Source organism: Patella vulgata, chromosome 8 (assembly GCF_932274485.2).
Source record: "Patella vulgata chromosome 8, xgPatVulg1.2, whole genome shotgun sequence".
NCBI lineage: Eukaryota > Metazoa > Mollusca > Gastropoda > Patellidae > Patella > Patella vulgata.
The window spans coordinates 53,671,435-53,692,547 of NC_065886.2; the positions used below are offsets into that span (position 1 = coordinate 53,671,435).

At 33.6% G+C, this 21,113-nt stretch overlaps 1 protein-coding gene across 1 annotated transcript; it reads right to left on the minus strand.

Annotated features, from left to right (window-relative positions):
• Positions 1-739: 739 nt before the first annotated feature.
• LOC126829349 (isoaspartyl peptidase/L-asparaginase) lies at positions 740-17,119 on the minus strand. Its single transcript, XM_050559144.2, has 7 exons — positions 16,973-17,119; positions 5,897-6,097; positions 4,814-4,956; positions 4,036-4,202; positions 3,067-3,200; positions 1,813-1,923; positions 740-1,065 (listed from the first exon to the last, which is right to left on the minus strand). The coding sequence occupies exons 1-7, from the start codon at positions 16,983-16,985 to the stop codon at positions 863-865; spliced, it is 972 nt and encodes a 323-aa protein (XP_050415101.2). The 5' UTR covers positions 16,986-17,119; the 3' UTR covers positions 740-862.
• Between the last annotated feature and the right edge of the window lie 3,994 nt (positions 17,120-21,113).

Sequence of the window (21,113 nt, forward strand, 5' to 3'; positions counted from 1 at the left end):
GAGAAAACCTATGAGGCTGGACAGGCGACCCAATACATATTGTTACGTACAAGCGGAGAATCGAAACCACGCCACTTGACTCAATGACAGACTTTCTGATTCAATGCGCACCCCCCCCCCCCTCCATATACCGATAAACTTTCTAGGCCAATACCGGGTAGAACTAGCGACCTCTAGGCTATATAGCGAGTCTTACTCACTTAACAACCATGGCTCCCATGGCAACAGGGCATTCCAGTAGTAATACTAGGCCTATTACTGTGAAAGATATGAGTGGGTCTTTTGGTTCTGAATACAAATTGAAATTGAAAACAAAATTACAAAATTAAAATTTATTCTACAAAATTAAATTTATTCTACAAAATTAAATTTATTCTACTAATTCTACAAAATTAAATTTATTCTACAAAATTAAATTTATTCTACAAAATTAAATTTATTATACAAATTTAATTAGACAATTCTACAAAATTAAAATTTATTCTACAAAATTAAAATTTATTCTACAAAATTAAAATTTATTCTACAAAATTAAAATTTATAAAATTTATTCTACAAAATTAAAATTTATAAAATTTATTCTACAAAATTAAAATTTATAAAATTTATTCTACAAAATTAAAATTTATTCTACAAAATTAAAATTTATTCTACAAAATTAAATATTATTCTACAAAATTAAAATTTATTCTACAAAATTAAATATTATTCTACAAAATTAAAAATGAATTTAGGAAATTCAAAATGAATTTAGGAAATTCAAAATGAATTTAGGAAATTAAAAATAGGAAATTAAAAATAGGAAATTAAAAGAATACTATGCATAGATCAGGAAAAAGAGATAATTTTATGGTTTTAAGACTCAAACTGGACAGCTTATTATGTCATCAGTTTCAACACCATAAAAAACTCGATCGTCTTTAACCCATGCCCGAGCCATTCTATCTGTGGTGAAATACTGCCCTATATCACCATCTTTACTAACAACTATAACTCCGCCGGAACTTTGAACACGATCATTCAAACTTTCCACTGCTTTAACACTTGCTTCCTGGGCTGTTGAACCTACAATAAAAATGTCAAAGATCGGAGAAATAACACACGAAGCAAACATGAAATAAAATGAGATGGGGTTCATCGTCCCATTGTTCTGCTCTCTATGGTCTCCCCTTTAATGGAATTCCAACTTCCAAGAGTTCATTTACGGACACGCCAATGAATTCACGGGATCTCGGTTTTACGTCCCACCCTAACGACTATACGTTGTCCCTATACGATACCTGTAGGTCAGCGAGCCAACGTCTTACTCGGTGAGCCACCTCGGTCCCCCAACACATGAAGCAGAAAAATGGGGCGTAAATCATTTTCTACATATATGTTCACCATATTGTCAAGTGTAAATATCAGATTTAAGTAATTTATAATTTTAGAGGGAACTTGTATATTCCTGAAAACCACAGCATTCAAAGATCATTGTCATACTGGCCTTTGGTAATCTCTCTCATTTTCTCTTTGATCCGAAGCACAGGTAAGAGTGATATTAAGGGATCTTTGATATGAAGCGCAGGTAAGAGTGATATTAAGGGGTCTTTGATATGAAGCACAGGTAAGAGTGATATTAAGGGATCTTTGATATGAAGCGCAGGTAAGAGTGATATTAAGGGATCTTTGATATGAAGCACAGGTAAGAGTGATATTAAGGGGTCTTTGATATGAAACACAAGTAAGATTTAGTTTAAATGTGGTTTTGGCATGAAGCACAAATAGGATTTTGTCTAAGAAGGAATAAAAGGGGAACTTTGATATGCTTACCTTGGTCCATTAGAACTGTAACATGTTTAGCTAAACATACTTTAATCATCCCTTCACCATGTCCAGTTGTAGAAACTGCGCCCGTCTTGTTATCAGCATATCCTCCACAACCTGTGCATAATATACAATAACGGAAATGAAATGGGGTTTAACGTCCTACTGTTCTGCTCCGAACTGGGCTACTGAAGACGGGCATACGCCATACAGTGTGCTAGGAGGGAAATTTTGCCCGGACAGCGGCACTGCGGCCTACTCTTGTATCGAATTCCAACTGTCAAGGGATCTTTTACATGCACGCCAATGTGTACACGGGACCTCGGTTTTTCGTCCGAACAGAACGTCTAAACAGCTGTCCTTGATACAATAACGGCATTATAAAGTAACGGTATAATTATTATAAAGTAATAAAATAATGGAACAATACGGAATGGAATGAAATGGGGTTTAATGTCCAAGTGCAGCGACGTTTCCACCAGCTCTTCATAGAATTCCTGCTCATCATAGAATTTCAGCTGTTAAGGGATGATTTGCACGCCAACGTATAAACGGGACCTGGATTTCGACCCCTCCGAACGACAAGATGCTATTCCATGCCAGGATCTCCGTCCTGCATCACTGACAAGGGGGAACCGACCCGGACAATCCTAAGTACTTACCCACCGAGCCACCGTGTCTCCGAAAGAATGTTCAAAAGGGAATGATGTCCACGTTCCAACGCATAATCCGGACACTAAAAGCTATAGTAATGTTTGACATATATAATGTTTGAAACTAAAAGCTAGCATCTTTTTACATTAAGAGATAGTCTTTGTTTTTACAATAAAAGTAAAAACTATTAATTTTTATGCACTATGGTTGGTTAGATACTGGAGTAAATTTATTATGACGGAACGGTGGCGGTTTCGCGTTCACCATAGATGTGTATCGAACCGGGCTACAAGGACACTCTCATGTTAGAATCTGTCTTGCAGCCTTGGAGCCTTGGCTAAAAATCAGCCAGCACATAAAAACACAGCCGTTGGAAAACTGTAAGGCTACCAGAAATTCCATCATATTTCCATCAGTATCATGTGACAAGGAAAACTCTTTAAGTTTGTAGGGTGAAGGCCGTATTTCAACAACGAGCCCAGTCTCGTAACCACCGTTTTACTTAGATGATGTGTTTCATAGTGTCTTTTTATATCTTTTTTTTTGTACGACAAAGGTGTGTGGTTTGGTCTTTTTCTCTCTGAAGAATAAAATTGTTGAACTTACCAACAAGAGGTGTATCACCAACTCGACCTGGCTTTTTAAATGTTATACCACCAGTTGATGTTCCACATGCAACGTTACCGTCTGCGTCAACAGCTACAGCTCCGACTGTGTCATGTCCAGATTGTTTTACATCTCTATAAAATATTAAGTATTAAAATTTTAAAGTCAAAACTTTTCAATTTATGTATCGGCGACTTTTTTTTAATTTCTCTGTTATGTTGAGAAACGATTTAGATTCTACATAAAGACTTCAATAAAACAGAAGGGGTTGAAAGTTGGTATAATGTTATACTTTGAGGGAGTATAGACAAAGGTGAATACATTACAGCAAATGAGTCCAGCCCTGTCCTTTACGTTTAGCACACAAAAACAATATGTACAATATAATTTTAGCACTCATTACAAAAACAACGTACTTGCGGGACCTTGAAAGTTATGTTGGACCTTCAATCCTTCACGCCTCAAATTATGTATATAGTACTCATTTTATTAATGCATACAGTAATTGCCTGTACCCTATAATTTAGTCGAGAGTTTTTGAAGGGTTAGGTGACGGAATGTTTAACGCGTGTGCGTTGTATCATAAGGTCTGTCATTGAGTCAAGTGGCGTGGTTTCAATTCCCCGTTTGTACGTGTCCAAACTCGGGTGGTTTTCTCTCACTCCTGTGGGTAACCCACTAGAAACATCAATGCGTGTTGGTTAATCAAATGTCTGACGTCATAGTGTCCATGACCCATGTCTGACCCATGACGCGACCTCCCACTATAACCGGTCAGATCTTCAAGTAGTGTAGGCCATCGAAAGTATCAAAAAACGAAACGAAATATAGATCTGCATTTTAATCTGATTGTTGGCCCGTCATACAGAATATCCTATCTTCGTGTTTGTAAGGTGACGGTATGATCTGGATGTGACGTCAAGTGTGCCTGTTTATTTCAATCTTTATTTTATTTGAACTTTAACCTACCGTCTTTTAAACATGGTACTAACACAAGATGCATATTCACCACTTGAGAATCTTTCCCATTCTTCTTTAGCGTATTCACCGATTAATGAGTCCGTGGATACTTGTGGTACACCCATTTCATGAGCAAACCTGTTAGCTCCTTCACCCACAAATAGTACATGATCTGTCTTTAATTATAATAATAATAATATCTTATAAATCTGATCTACTTCTAATAAAATCTAAAATATGGTCAACATTATGAAAACGGTATATAAACTGTGTATGTATGGCGTTGCGAACAGCTTTACCCACTGTTTAATAATTCCTTATTTTTTAAAATTTTTAATAGCGCGTGGAGTTCTACCTCGTAAGGGGAACCAGTTTATTATCCTATATACTGTAATTGAGTTATGTTGCAAAAAAAAAACCCCAAACCCCTCGTTAAACAAACCCTTCGTAAAATAACACTTAACGTTGTCCGAGTCTCCCTATTTTCATCTATTTAGTGGAGTGACTTTCACAGTTTTATAACCATTCTTGTTTGAATCGGCGGTGGGTATGTGTGTGTGTGATGGGGGGTGGGGGGTACTCCGATTTTCTCCCACTCCCACTGCTAAAGATCCTTACCTACAAGCGAATTAATGAAATGAAATTGAACCATTTGCGAAATGACCAAGTTTGTGTCGAGTGGACGTTAACCTCCCCACCCCTCTCTCTCTCTCTCTCGAAATGACATATCTAGAAATGGGAAACGTGTCTTCAATTAAAATTTTAAAATATATAGATAAAGTCCTACCTTTTCCATGACCATTCTGGCTAATTTGATAGGATTAGCTATGTTATTTACACACCCAACAGAACCAGCGTTCAAAGTACTGCCATCCATTATCATAGCATCCATCTCAACTTTACCATCGGCAGTTAATACTGAACCATTTCCTACAAAATATCAGCGAAAACATTAGCTTTGCTTTGATCATATATCTTGCCGCTAGAACCTGTTTAAGCAACCTTGTTTGTTACGTGACTTGATTGAACGAGGATCCAATTACAGACTGTATTTGTCGTTAGTTGCTGTCTATTTACCATGAATATCGTAGCCTTAGTAAAGTCTTGGATTGTCTGCCCAGTCAACTTCTTTTTCCTACGTTTATTCGCAGAATCTATTGAACATTTAAGTCTCTGCATATTCACACAAACGCTAGCAATGATCAACACGTACGAAGCACCCCGCACTTCACTCGAGAGCAGGCGGGTTGCCAGTTATCGACACCATTACACTTGTGTGCTTTCTATAAAAACTTCTTTAAACGCTGAAGACATACTTTCCAAAATTAGAATGTCAGAAATTACATTCTTTAATTGAATAGATTAATGCAATGCGGTGTATTATACAGATCTAGATAGGTCTATAATTAGACTGGAATCAAGGCTATATTCCTATTAGTTAATCAATTTTTGTCTTTCTTGGTCGGATTTTTATTTTATTTTTTTCGTGGACTAGGTTGTTGGAGCAGTAGGAATCATATCCTGGTCTGAGATTTCCCTGAACTAATGCATAGAAGTATTTATTAATAAAACACTCGTCCGTGTTTAGATATGACTACTAGTTATCAAACAATGAGATTATATCAGGAAAAGAGTAACAACAGGAAAGTAGGATTTTTTTTCCAATTAGTTTTTATGGAAATGACACACAGAAGCAGTTGCGCATTGTGTAGTGATTGGTGTAGGCGGGGAATGCGACAATGTCACTCGCTACCTTGGCAACATCCTAACTATCCCCAACATACCTATCTGAAAATTAGGGACAGAAAGATACTTAATTTAGAATCCATGTATGTTAACCCCTTTTTTACGTACACACACTTCGACTTACCCGCATCAAAATTAGGATTATTTTCTAGAGAAACTATGGCTGCTTCAACAGCATCAACGGCTGATCTTCCATCGCGTAGAGTTCTATATCCTGCCAATGCAGCATCTTTAATTCCCTTTTTAGTGTCTTCTACCATTTTATCTGGCATAGCCCACGCCCCACCATGTATCATCATAACTGGTTTTCTCTTCTTATTCGAGCCTACAAAACATTGTAAAACATGTAGACTAGAAGTAAGGCCGTAAAATAAATAATATGATTGTGTAACACTGTAAGAATATTGATAGGGGGTATATGCTCTGTATTAACATATGTGTGGGTTTTAGGTAAATATGGGAATAGATATTGGAAACATTATCAGCTTTGGTTAATTGCAAATTTCAATGTTAGTACATGTATGAGCCAATTTATTGTTTTGAGATAAATTGAGAATAACAGAAACCAAGACAGTTCGATACATGAAATGTTTTATGGGTCGATTAAAATTATATCATGCCATTACTTGTGTTGGAAAATTACTATTGCATCATTTGGCTTACCATCCAATCATATCAGTAATTGCACAGATCTGAGCGTGATGGACTTCAGGGCCAATACCAAGGTCCTATAAAAGAGACTCTACCGGGCCTTTACGATGAGATATCATTGGGTTCCGGACAGATACCATGCGTGTTCCGTAGAGATTACCAACTGAGTTCCTAGAGACTGTCGCAGAATTCTCAGAGAGGGTAGACATCACCCTGGTTCTTTAGATGACCATATTATTATGATGTAGCGGTTTCCCGAGTCTAGCCATGCTATTTAGACTTGTACAGGAGTTGGGGCAGAGAGAAAGATGTTAATTTTAAAGTAGCTAAGTCTCTAACTCAATATCATCCAAAATCTTCGACATTCAAAACGCGAATTATTTGCCAATTTAAATCAACATTGATGTTGTGATCTTACCGGGAAAACATGGGCTTATGATATCCAATATTTAAGATAAAATAAACATTTTGTAACGAGGGACCCGAAAAACGAGACTAGGCATATTCCACAAGTCACGTCAAGCGGTGACGCCATATTCTTATTTGGATAGGATTCGCAATAGATACTATCGTTGTAGACTTGAATAATCAGACGCTAGAGATTGCCATTCGATTGAGACTTCTGGCGTATTTCGCCGAACATAACTAATTTGAAATCAGAGTAAAAACAGAAACGATTATATGTAAATCAGTTTATATACATTCACATTACATTATTATATGCGTTGCGACCCATTTGTGTCAATTTCTAGATCCAAAATATTAGCGATTTAGCTCCTTTAAGTATGCTAATATAATAGATTATGCATTGTAACCATGTGTATCCAGCTTGACATAAAATTGTAATCGAGAAACTCTTGTATTTGTTGTTCCGGTTAATCATACTTTTTAAGATGCAGTATACGCAATCACAACGTGAAGCTGTCATTAACGTGGAATGTCAGAACAGGAAGTAGAGAAACATACTAGACGACCATGGGTTGTTCCAAGATATGTATTAAGAAAAGAGTGCACGGGTCATACGCTGTATGTGGGGATCGGTTTTGAGGGTATGTCCGCTTTCCACATCTTTAGGACATGAACCTAGGGGTGTCACAATCGGAACAAAGTTTGGGGTCGGGTTGTTTCTGAGGCAAAATTTGTCACTGAAGACGATTATGAGATTATTTCACTTCTGTGATGTCATTTTCGGTTGGGGTTTGTCTGATTTCCAAAATGGCCGCCAGAATTTGACGAAAAATTAATTTCCATATAGTATGGGTGATTATCACGCAAGGTATGGCTTGTAATATATCATATATAAGGTTTTTTAGTAATTGAACTGAAAAAATAATCTCTAAATCTAGTTTCCCCAAATCCAAGATGGCGGAAATTCAAAATGGCGGCCAAAATTTACCTAAAATGGCTGATTTGTCAGATAAAAGTCATTTCACTCTTTGATATGATTTATAATATGTAATTTAAAGGATTTTCAGTGTCACTAAACTTATAATTAATCTAAATATAACGGGGTTCCAAAATCCAAGATGGCGGAAATTCAAAATGGCGGCCAGAATTTCCCTAAAATGGTCGATTTTTCGGATAATCGTCATTTTTAAGTTTGATATGGCGAGTGATATGCGATTTAAAGGGTTTTCTGTGTCACTTAACTTAAATACAACCTCAAAAGAAGAGTTTCCAAAATCCAAGATGGTTGAAAATCCAAAATGGCGACCAGAATTTCCTAAAATGAACGATTTTTCAGATAATCGTCATTTTTTCGGTTTTGTATGGCTTGTAATAATGTCCTTTATTAGGTTTTCAAAGTCCACAAACTTGAAAATAACCTCAAAAATAAATTTTGAAAATGAATATTACCTCAAAAATGAATTTTGAAAATGAATATTACCTCAAAAATGAATTTTGAAAATGAATATTACATCAAAAATGAATTTTGAAGATGGTAGATGATTGCTTAAAAATACAACAGGACAATCGTGAATTTTCCTCTTGGATTGGCTTGTAATAGCATAGAGTAGTAGTTATTTTGATGGTAACTGGAACTGTTATACTGGATCTCACATAAACAAGATTTAATATTATTCCAGCAAAACAGTGAGGTATATATATCCAGTTGTTAAGAATTTATCTATTGTTTATTCAGAAATGGTTCGAAACAGTGGTTCAGTGAGTAAGACTCGCTAAGAACGAGATCTGGGGTTCGATCCCTATGTTTGCTGAAAAAGTACCTTAGGATTTTCCAGTGTGGTTTCTCCTTGTCAGGATGCAGCACCGGGGGCTTCTCGAGAAACCAGGTTTATATGTACACGTTGACGTGCGCATACAAGAACCCTAGACAGTTGGAATTCGAAATAAGAGTACACCATAGTACCACTGTCTGGGCCAATTTTCCTCATAGCACACTGCTTGACGAATATCAATATTTATTAACTTTTGTTCAGAAGACTTATGTCCGGAAACCGTTTGTGGTATCATCTAGACAGATGAATTCATATTTGTCAGTCATGTATTTCATAAAGTGAAAAGTGTAAAATGAATCATCGAAGTCTCTGTGTCCGGCAACTTGTGTGGTATGGTATCCACAGATCATATTCGTCTGTAATGTAATGCACACCAAGTTCTAAGTTAAAAATAATCATCACGAAAATAATTGGAAATGCATTTACGACTAGGTATCCCAAAAGTCATCCCCCACGATTTCCTCTTTTCTTATGTGTTGTTCTTACATGTAGAACTTGTTGTGAAATACGTCACTGACGAAAATGACCTGTGGATACAACATCTAGACTATACCACAAAAGTTACTGGACACGGAGTCTTCGATGCAAAAACGGACCACATTACCATTTCTGAACGAATAGGAGAACTTAAATTCTTAACGACTGGATATACCACAAATGATTCTCACTCCGGTAAAATGGTGCAAAAACAAAGGAGATGAAATTAAAAATGCGTCAGTTGGCCCCGTTGTATTGTTATGGGGGTTTTATGCATAAAAACAATTAAGCTACATTTATTGTGTCTTAAGGTTAAATTATTGAAATTCTAATTAGCTGACTGGTAAGTTCTGCACATGGTTTATTTATTGACAGGTAGATTCCTGGGTCAGGTCAAATTAAGTTGCCCTTAAAAAAGTATTACAATTTGCTATTATAAACCAATCCAAGAGAAAGATTGATGATTGTCCCTTTTTTTTCTGAAACAATCATCTTCAATTATCAAATTCAGAGAGAAAGAGAGAGAAATGGGGTTTAACGTCCACTCGACACAAACTAGGTCATTTCGGGACTAACATATGGTTTAATTTTATTTACATAATTGGCTTGTGCGTAGGGGTCTTTAGCAGTGGGAGGAAACCAGAGGACCCGGAGAAAACCCACGAGGTTGGACAGGCGACCCTACTCCTTGCCACGTACAACCGGGGATTCAAAATCACGCCAGTCGACTCAATGACAGACTTTATGATACAGCGCGCGCATGCTAACCATTCAGCCATCCAACCCCCCTATCAAATTCAGTGACTCTGAAAACTTAATAGAGGACATATTACAAGCCATATCAAAACAGAAAATTGACGATTATCTTAAAAATTGATCAATTTAGAGAAAATCTGGCCGCCATTTTTTTAATTTCCGCCATCTTGGATTTTGGAAACTCTATTTTAGATTGATTTTAAGTTCAACGACATTGAAAACCCTTTAAATTACGTGTTACAAACCATATCAAAGAGTGAAATGACTTTTATCTGACAAATCGGCCATTTTAGATAAATTTTGGTCGACATTTTGAATTTCCGCCATCTTGGATTTTGAAAACTCTTTTTTTCTTTAGATTAAGGTAGATTCCTGGGTCAGGTCAAATTCAGTTGCCCTAAAAAAACTATTACAATTTGCTATTATAAACCAATCCAATAGAAAGATTGGTGATTGTCCCTTTTTTTTCTGAAACAATCATCTACTATTATAAAATTCAGTGACTCTGAAAACTTAATAGAGGACATATTACAAGCCATATCAAACAGAAAATTGACGATTATCTTAAAAATTGATCAATTTAGAGAAAATCTGGCCGCCATTTTTTAATTTCCGCCATCTTGGATTTTGGAAACTCTATTTTAGATTGATTTTAAGTTCAATGACATTCAAAACCCTTTAAATTACGTATTACAAACCATATCAAAGAGTGAAATGACTTTTATCTGACAAATCGGCCATTTTAGATAAATTTTGGTCGACATTTTGAATTTCCGCCATCTTGGATTTTGAAAACTCTTTTTTTCTTTAGATTAATTTTAAGTTCAGTGACAGTGAAAACCCTTTAGATTACATATTACAAACCAAATCAAACTGTGAAATGACTTTAATCTGACAAATCGGCCATTTTAGGTAAATTTTAGCCGCCATTTTGAATTTCCGCCATCTTGGATTTGGGGAAACTAGTTTTAAAGATTATTTTTCAGTTCAATTACAACAAAAACCTTATATATGATATATTACAAGCCATACCTTGCATGAAAATCACCCATCCTATCTGGAAATTCATTTTACGTCAACTTTTGGCGGCCATTTTGGAAATCAGACTAACCCCAACCGAAAATGACGTCATAGATAAAAAAAATTCTAAAAATCATGTTCAGCTAGCAATTTCGCCTCTGGAAATTGCTGGCCTGAAATGATTTGTAAAAAAAATGTCTTATTGTGACACCCCTAATGAACCAGGAACGACCATGACGTCATCACAGTAGACTTGAAATAGTGACGTCATATCAAAAATCGAAGTCCCGTAACCGATGCATAAGTTGCGAAGGGGAATTAACATTTCCTAGGTTCATTTTAAAGGACAATATTGGTGCCAGTCATTATCACATATGTGATAGAACTGATTAAACACGTTGCAAATATAATTTTAACACGGAGATCATTACTACAATAGATGCGTCATGCAAGTTTCAACAATCTGAAGTGACGAAAACAAAAGGAAAACACGAGTTATCCTTCTATATAACTGACTGAAGTGACAAGTGATAACAGATACACGGGCGAATTTCTGCTCACTAAAAATTCCTTCGAAAACCAGAAGTTGTTGTGTGAGACTATGAGATGATATCTGACAATTCAAAAAAGTAATTGACTGTCACTAGATAAGAGAACACGAGAAAAATAGAAACAGTCCGTACATTCCCTGTTTTTGTTCATGGTAATGCACGGACTTTTCCATTTTCTTTCGTGTTCTCTTATCTAGTGACAATCAATTCTTTTTCCAAATTTTCTTGTTGAGGGGGGGGGGGGGGGGTACGTAAATGGTTTATTGTAAGTGTCATTTCGTTATAACGAATTAATATTTAGTTTAAATTAATTAATATTTCGTGGAATATAGGATATTATTTTCTTAAAATACTTTAAGATCAGGGGCCTGTTTCACGAAATTTTAACGAAGATAAAATCTAAATTTTAGTAATTTGATTGGATAATATTAGACTGATTGTAGTGCTTAGCCAATCAAAATCGAAGTATCTACTAAAATTTGATTTTTATCTTTAGTTAAAATTGGGCCTCTAATGGTGAGTTCTATGTAGTAGTAGTAGCAGTAGTAGTAAAACCTTGGTCCTTTAAAGTAGCTAAGTCTCTAACTCAATATCAGCCAAATTCTTCGACATTGAAAACACGAATTATTTATCAATTTAAATCAACATTGATGTTATGATCTTACCAGGAAAAGATGGGCTTCTGATATCTAATATTTAAAGATACATTATGGGAGATAAGATAAAGAGATGGCAGTTCTCGCTATAATAGTTAAAAACTAGATAGTGTAAAGGTAATTTGCTGAAAATTTCAGTCAAATTGATCCACCATGAGCCGAGAAAGAAGCTCGTGAAATTTTGGCATAGTCTCGGTCATCATTACTAAAATCATTAATATAAACAGCAAGTCTCGATTATCCGCTTTTCTTGATTTAATTATCAACGGCCGTTAGCGGCATATAGGAATCTAATCCAGCCAACATCGAAGGCTAGCCTTGACATCGAGAGTTTATTATGGTCTGGATAAGTTAATTAATGTCTAATTGATAATTTAGATAACATTTCAGGCCTAAAGAAAGACTTGTAATAAGCAGATTTTGCTCTTGCATAATGCATGTTTAAGATAAAATTAACATTTTATCATTGGTACACGAATCGTGTACCATAAAGGTTTTCAGTGCCATTTGTAACAATGGACTTGAAGAAGGAGGCTAGACATATTCCACAAGTCATGTCAAACGGTGACGACATATTCTTATCTGGGGAGCATGCACAATAAATACCATCGGTGTAGACTGGAATAACCAGACGCTAGAGATTGCCATTCTGGCGTATGTCGTCGAACATAACTGATTAGAAATTAGAGTAAAAACAGAAACGATTGAATGTTACATTATTATATGCGTTGCAGCCCATTTGGGTTAATTTATAGGTCTCGAATATTAGCAATTTAGCTCCTTTAACGTCTGCTTCCAATAAAGTGATGTCGCCGAAGCTTCTTCTTGCTCAATTTCGATCTAGACTTAAGACGCACATGTTCACGATGTATTATCCACATAACAGGAGCTATTAACTTACAGCGCTTAGAGCATGCTCATGGATGGATTAAGCGCTATATAAATGTACATTATTATTATTATTATATTAGAATATGATTTTGCAATCTTTTCATTTACGGCCCAAGGCCATGGAGTGGTTTAGTGGGAAGTTCTTCCCTTTATTTAATAAAAAAAACAAAACATATTGTTTGGTAGTTGGATCTGTAGAGACAGTATTTATGCGGACATACGCTTCTCTGGCTTGGTAGAAGTCATCTTTGTGGGTTTAGTGTTTCCCCAGACCCGTCTTATCGTAACCCCCCATTACGCTACTATCACTGTGCTATCGTATCAATCAATCGTGTCCAACTATTTTAAAACCTGCACAAATATTTAATTTTTTAAAAAAATTTTCTCCCAAAGATCCAGGACCGACTTGCCAAATTGTTTTAGAAAATTATGCAACTAATTTATATAAAGAGTAATATAGCCTGCAGAATTATAATGTGCCGGTACTTTTATTTAGTAGTTAATTATTTTATTTTAGAAATTCAGGGAATCAAAAGTGAAGAAAAAAAAAATAATTATCCCACGTAAAATGGTGTATTTCTATTTAGTGGTATTTATTTATTTGTTAATCATTTTTAGAAATTTATGGAACTGCGAGGGTAGAGAAATCAACAGCCCACAGAAAATGTTGTATTTTATTTATATATTTGATAATTTCTTTGAGAAAATTATGGGATGCAAAAGTAAATAGAAATTAATAATCCACAGAAAATGTTGTATTTTTATTTTTTGATGTTTTTGGAATGAAAAGACTTTTAACATAACCTACGGAAAGTGTTGTACATACATGTATTTGTATTAGCCACAATGTGCCATTTTAGCGCCTCTGTTGTGAAAGTTCAATCTTTAATATAAGAATATCAGTCCAAAAATGGTTCAATTAGATATGACGAATTAAAATGTCATCGATCTATGCTGCTTCGCGACAGTAATAGAGAGAGAGAGAGAGAGAGAGAGAGAGAGAGAGATGGGGTTTAACGTCCACTTGACACAAACTAATTATGGTTCAATTTTATTTCCATAATTCGCTTGCGCGTAGGGGTCTTTAGCAGTGGGAGGAAACCGTAGGGCCCGGAGAAAACCCACGAGGTTGGACAGGCGACCCTACTCCTTGTCACGTACAACCGGGGAATCGAAACCACGCCAGTTGACTCAATGACAGACTTTATGATACAGCGCGCACGTGCGTATTCGGCCATCCAACCCCCCGCGACAGTAATAAGCCCGCTGCTATTTTCTTGTCCGCCAAAATTGATTGGTAGGTCACTTTTAAATCCGATTGAGTCCAAGTCAGGACAAAAATATTTGGTGAGAAATTTGATATTTTAACAAAAATTACAAATGACGCATCGTTGCTTTAAAATTTTAAAAATATGGAACTGAAAAGTGAAGAAAATGTTATATTTTATTTATTTATTTATTTATCTGTTTTAGAACATTACGGACGCTGACGACCATTAAATGTCACATTTCCATACTTTTCTTAAATAATTAACAAAACATTTTCTGTTGACCATTAACTTATGTTGACTTTTAGGTCTATTGTTTTAAAAATATTATCGTATAGACACCGCGGTCGAGATCGGTGATATGTCAAATTAACTTGTTTTGTAACATTCTCGTGGAAAGAGGAGCCTGGAGATTAAAGTCGGTCCATGGATCTTTATCATTATTTTTATTACAAAAACAATATTTGGGAGAGAAAATTTAAAAATTAAATATTTGTGTAGGTTTTAAAATAGTTGGACACGATTGATTGATGCGATAACACAGTGAACATCCGGATATTTACGTTCAAACTTCCCTGGAACTAATATGGCCGACACGGCTCCATATCTTTGAAATTTTCTAAAATTACTAGAAAAAATACAACTGGGTATTTAATGTAAATCTTTTTATATATACATAGGCTCAAGAATTACAGACTATGACTGTTCTCATCTTTTTTTCTCTAAAATACTGAATAGTAAAAAAAAAGATATTTATATAAAGATCTTAAAAGGTAAAAAAGAAAGTAGAATATAGGTTTAGATGTATGTATGTAGAAAAAGAAAATGGGATATTTATGTGAAGATCCTAGAAGTTAAAAAAAAAAGAAGAATATAGGTTTAGATGTATGTATGTAGAAAAAGGCTATAACATCACATATTAGGATTAAAAACAAAACACACAAAATTTTATATTTGAACAGTATTTAAATTTGAATATTGTAATGCGCCATTGCAAAGACAAATTGGTAGTGTAAATACTGCTCATACTTTTATTATTTTATCATGGACCCTATATGTCAATAGACATAATGTACTTTTTTTTATTATCAAAGGACATTTTGGTATTCATAAAATTTTAAGTAAATAGCAGAAAATTCTGGACGAATACAGCTGGTGGATTTCCAAATATTTTTAAAATCCAAACTCAAAACTACAATAAAAATAAACAAGGGGTGGCAACTTATATTTTCTTTGTCATCATATGGTTTTATTTTTTCCACATTATAGTGACATTTTTTTTTTACATTTTATGGTTATTTCAGAATTCAAATTATATAGTTTCTCTGCCACAAAAATTAAATTTAACAAATTATGGAAAAATGGCATATTTTGGAAAAAATTGAAGATTTTTTAAGTTATGGGGAAATAATTTGATCCTTAAATAAATGTCTGCTGTTAGTGTATTTAAGTAATAACTGCATAGGAATATTTAATAAAGGGGAAAATAGCATAAATAATAATGGCAGGTTAGAAATAGTACATGTAAAATCGGGACACACGGAAAAATGTCACAAGTAAAACAAATAGTTTATTAAAATTAAATAACAAATGTAAAAAAATGTATACATTGTTTTGATTAAATTATATAGTTCATTATAAACAGAAGCGCCATATGAAATAATAATTGTATTGTAGTTAAAACATATAATTAATGCAAATGTAACAAAATTAATACATCAATTAATAGGCCTATTGAAATAAAAGTAAAACAATTAAACAAAATGTAATGTTAAGTTATAAAAATAATAGTAACAGTTTATTTTGCAGAAGTCAATTCGTTTTTGTGATCTGGAGTGGAAAAAACTGCAGAAGCTCTAATCTTTCAAACTGTTTTATGCGTTTGCACGATGTCGTGATATGATAGAGCTAATTCTTTTTGCACAGAACCAAAAAAAAAAAAAAAAAAGAAAAAAAAATTGTCTGTATTGCAAGTTTTTTTAAATTTTTTTTGTGCAATTTACACGTTACACCCAGCATTGGGATGTAAAAGCACTAACAACATAGCACTGACTTTTGACTCAAATCCTCCGTCATACCCACGTCTCCCTTATTGCTTACGTCATATACTGATAACAGCTGAATTCCAAATATGGAATAGATATGCACAATACCCTGGATATCTGCAGGGATTGTTACCTAATTTGGTCAACAAATATGACCATAAAAAATGTAAATCACCAGCATATTTACTAAAATATACCTCCGTTAATAATTTAAATTTTAAGTATCAAAATAACCTGCATTACTTATTATATTTTTGATAATGAATTTAGAAAAAATAATTTGTAAAGATAACAATATTTTTACAATACTTTCCATTACGCAGGCCCTAAAACAACGCATTATTCTTTTAAAAAAAAGTTGCCTATCAACAAGAATAAACTGTTATGAATTAAAGAAAGCTTCGAAAAAAACCACGCTAAAAACTTATTCCATAGTTTTATTCAAAATGACTTTTAAAAAGCGTCGAAAAAAACTTATTGCACTGTATTTTTTGACTTTTAATTTTTACAGGTTTTACCAATATTTAAGATATCACACGTCATTCGGCGTCAATGGTAAAGACATGCCACAACAAAAAGCTATATTATAAAATAAATTAGCACGGTTAAATAAATATTATATATATTATAATAGTTTTACGTTACCCGGATAAGACATTCTTCAGTTTATGAATTTATTCAACTGAAACTGGAAAAGATTACCACGTTCCACAGTCAGCTAATAAAATAGTAATATAGTAGTAGTTCTTGGTGTTTAACGACTGCTTCCACATAAGTAAACTAATAGTAATGTTTCAGGAATCGCTTATTTAAGAAGTGTGGGCGTATACCGCAAGCCTATAAATATATTCTACTAACATACTAACCATTAGAGAAGAGTAATTGACAGCTGTCAGTTTTACCCAACACAATTTGGCGACCTATTCGGCTAGCGACCTATTCGACCGATCCAGCTGGCAACCTGTTGTTGGCAACCTATTCAGAATGAAAGTAGAATACATCTACCGGTACATTATTATTTATCCATTCCTTTAGCTCAGAATAGAGATGTAATTTCGCATTATCTTACAAAATTCTTGACATCCAACTAAATATATTCCGAAAGATAATTAAATAAGCTTTCCAAATATTATTATTAAAAGTAGACACAGTCATATTAAAGGGGTGCACTCTCATCCTAAACATGGCCAATTTTGAAAAAATTTTTTTAGGGAAAGACCGTTAATATCACGTGTCAAAATTCGGACCATCCTACTAAATTCTGAGGATCCAACTAAATATATTCTAAAAGGTAATTGAATAAGCTTTCCAATTATTATTAGTAAAAGTTGGCACAATCATATTAAAGGGGTGCGCTCTCAACCTGAACATAGCCCATTTTTCAATATTTTAAAGTGAAAGAACGGTAATATTCCGAGTCAAAATTCGGATCATCGTACAAAATTCTGAGCATCCAGCTATATATATTCTGAAAGGTAATTGAATAAAAATTTCTAAATATTATTAGTAAAAGTTGGCACAATCATATTAAAGGGGTGCGCTCTCATCCTAAAAGTCACCAATTTTTCAATATTTTAAAGTAAAAGAACGGAAATTGGCTATGTTCAGGTTGAGAGCGCTCCCCTTTAATATCATTGTGCCAACTTTTACTAATAATATTTGTAAAGCTTATTCAATTACCTTTCAGAATATATATAGCTGGATGCTCAGAATTTTGTACGATGATCCGAATTTCGACTTCGAAAAAAATACCGGCCTATCTTTACATTTAGAATATTGAAAAATTGGGTATGTTCAGGTTGAGAACGCACTCCTTTAATATGATTGTGCCAACTTTTACTAATAATATTTGGAAAGCTGATTCAATTACCATTCAGAATATATATAGCTGGATGCTCAGAATTTTGTACGATGGTCCGAATTTTTACTCGGAATATTACCGTTCTTTCACATTAAAATATTGAAAAATGACCTATGTTCAGGTTGAGAGCGCGCCCCTTTATTATAATTGTGCCAACTTTTACTAATAATATTTCGAAAGCTTAATCAATTACCTTTCAGAATATATATAGCTGGATGTTCAGAATTTTGTACGATGATCCGAATATGGACTTTGAAAAAAATACAGGTCTATTTTTACATTTAGAATATTGAAAAATTGGCTATGTTCTGGTTGAAAGCGCGCCCCTTTAATATCATTGTGCCAAGTTTTACTAATAATATTTGGATGCTTATCCAATTACCTTTCAGAATATATATAGCCCGATGCTCAGAATTTTGTACGATGATCCGAATTTTGACTCGGGATATTACCGTTCTTTCACTTTAAAATATTGAAACATTGTCGACGTTTAGGATGAGAGCGCACCCCTTGAATATGATTGTGCCAACTTTTACTAATAATATTTGGAAAGCTTATTCAATTACCTTTTAGAATATGTTTAGTTGGATTATCAGAATTTTGTACGATGGTCCGAATTTTGACACGGGATATTAACATTAAAGGACCTAAGTCCGTAAAACAAAATAATCCAAAATCTTCGAGATCGAAAACACGAATTATTGGTCAATTTAAATCAACATTGATGATGTAAACTTACCGGGAAAGATCAGCTTCTGATATCCGATATTTAAGATAAAATAATTTTTTTAACATTGGTACACGAATCGTGTACCATAATGCGCTTCAGCCCCAGTTGTATTGAGAGACTCGAGGGACGAGGCTAGACACATTGCACCAAATCAAATGGAGTTATGTAGACTAGAATAATTTGCACTCGATTGAGATTGCTGACTTATTTCGCCGAACTTAACTGATTTGAAATTGGAGTAAAAACGGAAACCATTAAATGTAAATCAGTTTATATACATTCATATTACAGTATTATATGCGTTGCGACCCACTTTTGTGAATTTCTAGGTCCCCAATGTTAGCGATTTAGCTCCTTTAACAGTCTTTCCGTTTAATTTTTTTTTCAAAATTGGCCATGTTTAGGATGAGGGTGCATCGCTTTAATATGACTGTGCCAACTGTTACTAATAATATTTGGAAAGCTTATTTATTTACCTTTCGGAATATATTTAGTTGGATGTCCAGAATTTTGTAAGATAATGCGAAAATACATCTCTATTCTGAGCTAAAGGAATGGATAAATAATAAGATATTCTACTTTCATTTGATAGACGTAACGTTGGATTTGATTGGTTGATAAAAATAGATGAGTTTGGGCGACTGTTGAATTTATTCTGAATAGGTTGCCAACGAACAGGTTGCCAGCTGGATCGGTCGATCAAGGGAAATAATGTGAACAACTGGGGACATACCACAAATGCACATTGACTACGAAACGAATTTTAGAAACCCGTTTTCCTACTATTCCAGGTCCAATATAGCCTTATATTTATCACACCCTTTGCCAACCTAATTTTCAGCCTTACGACATACCTCCCGCCCCCCCCCCCCCCCAACACCCAACACAAACACATGAAAAATTGACGAAATAAATATTCATGACATCCGAAAAAGAAAAAAACAAAACAAAAAAAACCACTGAGCACCGAAATAAAATGATACCTGAAAAATTATCGTTCACAAAACAAAGCAGCAAGTGCGTTTATTTAAAGCATTTAATGTTTTAATTTTTCTAATTACTATGTTCTGCTTTGTATCCTCCACCAGACCAACGGCCGATATTTCAAGTAGGTTTCTTTTTATAAATGTTACCTAATCAAATAAAATTGAAATAGAAAGCAATACATACGAATGCCAAAGATTCTCTACAATAACTATTCAATCAATTATTTTTTTCATTTGTTTCTTTGTATAGGTATTCCAGTCTATAGAGAAACCAAATTATAATATTATAGAGGAATTGTGAAATAGCTAAATCGGCCTATTTTGAATTTGTTTTCGTAAACAGGCATTATGCAATACCTAAATAATACCTAATTATTTCATTATAACGAATTAATTATATTGTTATAGTTATAACGAATTAATTATTTCGTTATCAAGAATTAATTATTTCAATATAACGAATTAATTATATCATTATAACGAATTAATTATTTCGTTATAACAAATTAATTATAACAAATTAACGAATTAATATTTCTTTTAAACGAATTCATATTTCGTTAATATGAGTTAATATTTCGTTAATACGAATTAGTATTTCGTTAATACGAATTAATATTTCGTTAATACGAATTAATATTTCGTTAATACGAATTAATATTTCGTTAATACGAATTAATATTTCGTTAATACGAATTAATATTTCATTAAAGCGAATTAATTATTTCGGTATAAAGAAATATTAATTCGTTTAAACGAAATAACTAATGCGTTTAAATGAATTAATGAATTCGCTATAACGATTCTTATCAAGGATTAATTATTTCATTACAACGAATTAATTATATCATTATGACGAATTAATTATTTCGTTATAACAAATTAATTATTTCGTTATAACAAATTAACGAAGTAATATTTCTTTTAAACGAATTCATATTTCGTTAATATGAATTAATATTTCGTTAATACGAATTAATATTTCATTATAGCGAATTAATTATTTCGGTATAAAGAAATATTAATTCGTTTAAACGAAATAACTAATGCGTTTAAATGAATTAATTAATTCGCTATAATGATTCTTTTAAACGAATTAATTATTTCGTTTTAACGAATTAATATTTCGTTTAAACGAATTAATATTTCGTTTAAACGAATTAATATTTCGTTTAAACGAATTAATATTTCGTTTTAACGAATTAGTAT

What these genes read in the sequence shown, in the direction of transcription:
- LOC126829349 (XM_050559144.2), bottom strand. An exon ending in TAATCCTAATTTTGATGCGG is followed by an intron (nt 4,957 to 5,896) that starts GTAAGTCGAAGT and finishes GATATTTTGTAG; the next exon opens with GAAATGGTTCAGTATTAACT. An exon ending in AGTACCATGTTTAAAAGACG is followed by an intron (nt 3,201 to 4,035) that starts GTAGGTTAAAGT and finishes AATATTTTATAG; the next exon opens with AGATGTAAAACAATCTGGAC.